General features: G+C 31.8%; 1 protein-coding gene across 1 annotated transcript; it reads right to left on the bottom strand.

The window, feature by feature from the left end:
• Nucleotides 1-1,038: 1,038 nt before the first annotated feature.
• Nucleotides 1,039-5,461, bottom strand: LOC142530121 (putative receptor-like serine/threonine-protein kinase At5g57670). The gene is made up of 7 exons (XM_075635901.1): nt 5,159-5,461; nt 4,745-4,999; nt 4,278-4,435; nt 4,112-4,191; nt 3,597-3,732; nt 3,352-3,501; nt 1,039-1,558 (listed from the first exon to the last, which is right to left on the bottom strand). Exons 1-7 carry the CDS (start codon nt 5,334-5,336, stop codon nt 1,349-1,351), a joined length of 1,167 nt encoding a protein of 388 aa, XP_075492016.1. The 5' UTR covers nt 5,337-5,461; the 3' UTR covers nt 1,039-1,348.
• Nucleotides 5,462-8,004: the final 2,543 nt, after the last annotated feature.

Below are 8,004 nucleotides of genomic sequence, written 5' to 3'. Positions count from 1 at the left end.
GCCCATTAGTGCTTTATAAAATTATTTTGTTTAATAAAGTTTGTGAATTTATTAGTCGGGTTGTCGAAACATTTGAATTTTTGCTGAAAATCGTATAACGATAAAAATTACGTCCCGGGGTATAAAATCACCTCAAAACTCCTTATTTTCAAAAATAAGAAAAAACATCAACCTTATTTTAAATAATTAAAAACAATTATTAAATAAAAACATTTTCCATTTTTCAGTCATCGGTCTTCGTTCCTCGATCGCAACTCGAATGATCTTTAAAATACATTTTAATGCATTCATGCAGAAAATTATATTTAAACATATAAATATGTACATCATAATTAATTTATAAAATTAAAGCAATTAAAATACATAAAAAGTTGATAATCTTGCATGTATGTGGTTCATGTGGACCTTCAAATATTCGGGACATTACAACGTTCATTATTTTTTTAAAAAAATTAAAATTTATTTTTCTCTTATGTTTAAATCTTATATTTTATTTTTTGATATGTGTGTGTATTGTAATTAGATATATACAAACAAAAAATTACTAATAAAATAAGCTCTAATATTTTTAACATAGTTTAAAATCTGAATAATCATATATAGCTCTAATATTTTTAACATAGTTTAAAATCTAAATAATCATATATTATATTAATAATCATAAATAATCATATACTATATTAATTATCTGATATATTATATTATTATTTTATTTAATATAATAGTTTTCCATTCCGATCGGTTGAACCGTTATTTTAAGATAGATAAGTTCAGTCACATGTCCAGTTATGAAAACATTGGGTGAGAAAAAAAAATCGCTTAAATGAAAATTTATCAAAATTCTTTCATTAATGATAATTAAAACGGACCCATATATTTATTATGATATCATAGGTAAAAAAATTAGCAAACACTTCATAGAGTAAAATTATTAAAAAAAAATTAGCAAACACTTCATAGAGTCGCTTGTTTAGTGGAGTTTGCCTTTTATCTACTAACCTATATACATGAACCCCACAAAATATCACATAGAATTTAACCAAAAATGGCGTAGAGCTACAAATAGCATCACTATACATTCACATATATCAATCACTATACCTATATATATATGTATATATATATATATAGTTTTGATATGTTGAACGTTCATCGTGCACACTTAATTGAGCACCAATAAGCTGACACTCATCTATTGGATGTAATGAAATATATCAAAATTGTACGTCCAATATGTGAATGACACATTTTTGGTGCTCACATAAGTGTACATGACGAGTGTTTAACATATTAAAACTCACACATTATTTATAGATATAATATTTACCCTCAAAGTTAACCCTTATGTTTATATTTTGTATTTACATGTCGGATTTGTTTTTTGATTGTAATTGGAACTTCCAATTGAGACGGAGTCTTGTGGTGAGGTTGAGAATGAACTATCGCATTCACATTCAAGATCCTCAAAACCCCAAAATTCTTCGTGTTCTTCCTCTTCCGTGGACATTCTCCATTTTTGCTTTTCGATTTCTTCCTCGGATATAATTATTTCCAACACCTATCAAAAAAAAATTATATAAAAAAATAATCATATTTAATTGTCCATTTAATCAAAAATTTCCCATAGGATTTAATATAATTGTAGATTTTATCAATAGACTTGCAAAAATAAGACAATAATATGAGCATGTGAAAATTAGAAGAGATTTATGTTCAAGGAACTTAGGTGCACAGCTGGAGAACTAGCAGCATCATTGCTAATTTCAACCCTTGAAAATCTAAAAATATATACATAAATCCACTAATATGGAATAATTAGTCATTTAAAACTTTGTGGTTTTTTAAAAAAAAATCTCTTATTTTTAAAAAACAGGATTTGAAAAGATAATTTCATATGGGGTTTTTGAGCCTATTTGATATTTCATATGGTGCTAAATGTAATTTACCCAAATTTAGTTTTAGGAGTTAATTTCTAGAGTAGGTTTTTTGTGAGACGGTCTCACGAATCTTTATCTGTGAGACGGGTCAACCCTAATGATATTAACAATAAAGAGTAATACTCTTAGCATAAAAAGTTACACTTTTTCATATGTGATCCAAATAAGAAATCTGTCTCACAAAATATGACCCGTGAGACCGTCTCACACAAGTTTTTGTCTAATTTCTTATCAACCTTTACTTGTATGAGCATCGATTTGTAATTTGTTCGAGCTCAAAGGTCAACAAAAATAGATTCATGAAGGTTTAATTACTGAATCACTTCTCAATGGCATGTTTCAGGTTCGGTTAGGCCGAATCCATTCGATTTTTAAATAAGATTACTAATCCTTAATTTTTTGAGGAATCCTTCATAGTATTTACACGAGGTTCGTCGTTAAGCAAATCTTCGAGAGGACTTAAATAATCCATAATTTATGTTTCATCTTTCGTTTCTTTTTAGAATCTCTAACATGTACAAGATTTTTAGAATGACTAAACTATCATTCGAAAGCTGAAAACACACTAAGGAAAGTTACAATTTTAATTTTGTATGTTTTTTTTTCGATTTTGGTCATCTGTATTGACAAACTTTAGTTTAAATCACGTATCTTTCGATTTTTTGGCAATTTCAACATATAGTACCAAATGTGCAGTTTTTCCAACAGACTATTAACTTAAGCAACACGTTTATAATTTTTAACCAATCGAATGCTAGGAGACTTTTCTCCATATGCCTCCTAGCCTGTCATTATCACTCAAATCTTCCTAATCACATGTATGAACCAGATATATTGCCTAATATCCCAAAAGAATAAAGTTAATGGTTAGGTGAAGAAAAAAGAAAAGAAATCAAACACCTCCCATATAAAATATGCTTAAAAATCACATGATATGGAGACAACAAGGCTATCCATCAGATTAAATTAAACGTATAAGTTTGATATTACGGTTTCTTGCACGTGTTTTCATCAGGATACACGTTTTGAAAACACGGGAAGTTAATAGATTTTTTTTTCATGTGGGATTTTCAACAATCTCGAGATTTCAACGAACAAGTATATGTAATTATTCTTTAAAAAAATCGTATCACTCTGTCAATAAGAATGCTTATATTGAATAACTATTGAGAAGAGGATGATGTAGAATAACGGGCATTCAAGAAAAGCTTCTTCTATCATGACAGATCGATCTCTCATGTTAACCTCTCAATCAAATCCCAAATCGAAGCAAGAAAAATGTATAGATATATATTCGGCATAACGACAAGCCAACAAGAATTCCATAAACATTAGCATAAGTAGGCATTGATTTTATGCATAATGCATGATATTTAAGTACAGAAAAAGGGAAAATCAGAAAGAACGAGATCACCTCACTCATCGTCGGGCGCCAGACAGAAGAGGCTCGAATGCATAGAGATGCTGCATATGCCAGCCTATTAAGCTGCATTTCGTTGTAATCATCTACAAGCCTCGGATCAATCACGTCTTTCGTATTTCCTTGATTTAATATCGGTTTAGCCTATCGGATTAGCAGCAGGACATTAAGTGATAATTGAAACATAGTTTGAGGAGGAGGGGGGTGGGGGGAAGCTTGATTACGTATTTTGGAATTACCCAACTATGCAAACTCTGGTGAGAGTTATCCACAGGTTTCTTTCCAGAAATAAGCTCTAGTACAAACACTCCAAATGCAAATACATCGGTCTTCTCATCTACGACCCCGTGCATAAAATACTCCGGCGCTAAGTGTCTGCCATATGCAAGGACCAAATGTCATCTTCTGCGACACTGGGAGTTAGATTTTCAACTACACGAATAGGATATGCATCACGTTTCTCACGATACAAGCCACATTGATATCAGAATTTTTCAAGCCATTGCATCATTGCGTGACCGATCAATTTTCTCTAAGTCATAATATATAACCATTTGTAGTTTAGCAAATCAAATCTTTTAAATCAACCATTCAATGGTCGAATCGTCATGTTTTGATCGTTTAAAAAAAAATGGCAATCCTTATTCCCCAACATTGATGAAACTCATGACAAAACATCCACTCAGTATAATAACATGATATGTAAAACCGAGTTTTTTAGACATGAATTCAGTGAAGAAAGATTAATGTGTACCCAAATGTTCCTTCTATCGGAACTATCGAATGATGACTCCATTGAGAAGGGAGCCATTTTGCCAACCCAAAATCAGATATCTGTAAACATGTAAATACAAAACCACAGATTAAAAACTCTTCCATGAAAATCAGTAGCCTGAAACAAGTAAATATTGAAAAATTGCCTGCGGTTCAAAATCTGCAGTCAATAAAACATTTGATGCCTTGATATCCCTATGGATTATTCTTCTGGGACACCTCTTATGCAAGTAATGTAGCCCCCTAGCTGTTCCAGCTGCAATTTTATGCCTTGTTTTCCAGTCCATCACTGGCAATTTCTCATCTGCACCAGAAACCAATAATAAATAATTTTAAAAAATCCAATAAATTTTCACAATCATGGACTTGATGATTTTATGACACTGTACTTAATATTTTTTAAAAAGTATTTATATAGAGAAAATTTTAATTTTTTCTTCATCAAATCACGAGCCCAGCTTAAATCCACTTGTTCAAGGCCTGACTGCAGATATTTATGCATGATTTCACCCAAAAAACAAAAAACAAAAAAACAAAAAACAAAAATAAATAAATTCGACCAAAAACCCACAAACGATCTCCATGGAGTTTCTACTCAACCCGATTGTCGTACCATGAAGAAGAGAAGAAACAGAGCCCTTTGAAGAGAACTGGAAAACAAGGTAGAGGCCATTATCAAGACAGCAACCAAGAAGCGAAGTAACATTGGGATGCGAGACATGCCCCAATGTCCCAATCTCACTCAAGAACTCCTTCTCTTTTCTCTCATCATTCGACGTTTTCGACAACCTTTTCACTGCAATCGCTTCCCCATCTTCTAAAACTCCCCTGTAAACCTCAGCATATCCCCCTCTCCCTGCCATATTATCTGCAAAAAACAAGATTTGGTTATTTTCTTAGCTTCCTTCCTATCCATTTACACATTTTAAGGATGAAAAACATGGTTTCATTAGCTTACAACCTTCATAATCCTTACTTTACTCAAAATAAAAACATCAGAATCTGAAGCAGCAAGACAAGAGTGAACCTGGGGAGAACCCATCGGTGGCAGCAAAGATTTCTTCATAGGAAAAGCATTTCCAAGTGGGTTTTTGAAATGGCTGTGAGACGGTGGGTTGGTTTCCTTGAGCGGCAAAAGTGGAATCTTTGGACGATTCCTTGTAGGAGAAGAGGCGCTTCAGGTTGGCAGTACGTATGTATTTCATGACTTGTACTTTGAGAGGATCACAGGCGGTGTGTGAGACTGTGCAGAGGACTCCAAGATCAAAGTACACTGGAGATACACTTAAACGAGACAGAGTGGCAAGCAGGTGATACAGTACTGCTCTGTAATTAATTATATTAATATCTTTTTTGGCAAGTTTTTTTGTTTTTAGGGAGTCGTTTATTCTAAATAAGAGGACTTTTTAAATTAAAAAAAAAAACGAAATTTGTTATATTAAATTATTTTATTTTTTTTAGACGCATGGTATAAGAGAAAACGACGTATTTGACTTATTTCAGTAGAAAATTCAATTTTTTTAATATAATCTCTTGATCAATTAAAGTTATTTCGATTAGTTTTAGTATAACAATTTTGTTTTGGAGTTCTAAAATATTCCATCTATCTAAATTTGTTTTGATATATAGAAAAAAGATATTAATAATTGGCTATTATTTGACATTTTTATATTATGTGCATCAGTTGACGAGCATCATAAGATGTTCACATGAACACATGAATATTTTGAGATGTCTATGAGATATACACCATCATACGTCCATAATATCAAAATTTTATATCTGTGTGTTTGATCTCACTGACATACTGTGACATATATGTAACCATCGCTGATTAAATGTGATGATATTATACATCCAATAAATAGATATTTCATCGACGGAGTTTACAGTACATACTCATGAGATCAATTATATATATAATTTAGTGCAATTTGTCAATGATGTGGTGGTCCGATTTTAAAAATACAACGAGTGCAGCTCAAATTATTAGAATGAGAGGCAGAGTAGAATTAAAATTCGGACTAACCCGTTGTTTGTAAGCCTCTCCCCTAGGGTGGGTACAGTACGGTATACCGTATCGAACTACGGTATCGTATACCATACCGAAAATATCGGTATGAAATTTTTCTATATCGATACCGAAATCGGAAATTCGGTATACCGCACATTCGGTATGAAAAAAGTTCATACCGATACCGTACCGACACCGAAAATTTTGTCGGTATACCGAACTTAAATTTAAATTAATAATAATAAAAAATTATTTTCGGTATTTCGTTATATACCGAAATACCGAAAAATAAATATTCTGTACCGATATTGATACCGAAAATTTCGGTACGGTATCAAATTTTCGGTATACCGATTTTTTCGATAAGTTCGATATTTTTTCGGTACGATTTTTCGATATTTCGATATTTCGGTATTTTTTCTCACCCATACTCTCCCTTGATTGAAATGATTGGCGTTTCATTAAACAGGGAGCATAATTATTGAGGAAAAACGGGGAGCATAATTATTGAGGAAATAGTGTCCTAATTAATCAGCAGGAAATGATTGGAGTGGTTGAATTAACGCACAAAAAGAGTCAAATCCAACACGAACCCATTAATTGTGAGTACAACCATATAAGCGATATGTGTGGTCTGTAAAAAAAAATTATTTTTTTTTAAATTCAAATTAAATTTATCCATTTTTGGTTATAAGAGTTTAATTTTATTTAATAATATAAATATCTCATTTTACAAAAAAAATTAATTATTTATAGAATCTCCAAACAATGATTTATAGTGATTTGGAATTGTAAATGTTATTTTACACGTATTAAAAAGATAAAGGTCTTACTTGTTTTATTTTTTCTATAAAATAAGTAGTATTATTTTTTTATCTTCGTCCTGTAAAATATATTTTTCCATCTTTCTCGCCCACGTATTATTACTTTTGACTCAATTTTTATCCATTTTTCTAAACATATTATGTTATTATGTCATATTCTAACCAAAAAAATATACTTTTAAAATTTAAAATAATTTTACATCTCGAATAATCATTTTACTTTCTCAAAGAAATTAAAGCTCAAATGCATATTTTATTTTCCCAAAATATTTTCTCTAGATCCTTCTCTCAAAACAAACAATTTGAAATTTTTATTTGGACATAAAATAAAAATTTATTTGGACATAAAATGAAAATTGAGAATTAATATTTTTTTTTGCATACAAATCAATTAATATTGAGATATCTTCTCAAATACAAATATTTCCTTTATATAATTTTGCCTAACAGAATGAAATGCTAAAAATTTCAACGAGCACCAGTATATATGTATTCTTTCTGAATTAACACTTCTCTATAATATTTTATTAGCGTTGAGGTGTTTTAATATACTTTTTGTTTTTCTAAGTGATACTCACGAAAAATTTAGGGTCGGATTCTTGCAAGCGTCACTAGTACAGACGCAGGGTTTTGAAAGTGTCCTGGGCCTGAAATCACGAGGAAGACCGTTAGAAGGGGGCTTATAGGAGAATACCTGGGCTTGTCATGGGCCATTCACCTGCGGGCCTTAGATATGGGCCGGGAGTTTGGGCCGGATGAGTGTCCTGGCGTAGCCCCTCCGACACTCAAGTCAGTGACTGAGGATATATGGGGGAGCAGCTAAGGGTGCTGCTGAAAACAATATATTGAATGCATAATCATACGCTCAAACCTGATATTTATAGGAGAATACCTGGGCTTGTCATGGGTCATTCACCTGCGGGCCTTAGATATGGGCCGGGAGTTTGGGCCGGATCTTGATGGGTTCATCCCTGGGGTATCACCAACTACTTCGTGTAATCATAGCATGAAATCTAAACCAAATACGACCATATG

The sequence above is a fragment of the Primulina tabacum genome, chromosome 16 (assembly GCF_025594145.1).
Source record: "Primulina tabacum isolate GXHZ01 chromosome 16, ASM2559414v2, whole genome shotgun sequence".
Classification (NCBI taxonomy): Eukaryota; Viridiplantae; Streptophyta; class Magnoliopsida; order Lamiales; family Gesneriaceae; genus Primulina; species Primulina tabacum.
The sequence above is the reverse complement of the archived record's forward strand: the minus strand, read 5'-3'. Positions and strand labels throughout refer to the sequence as shown.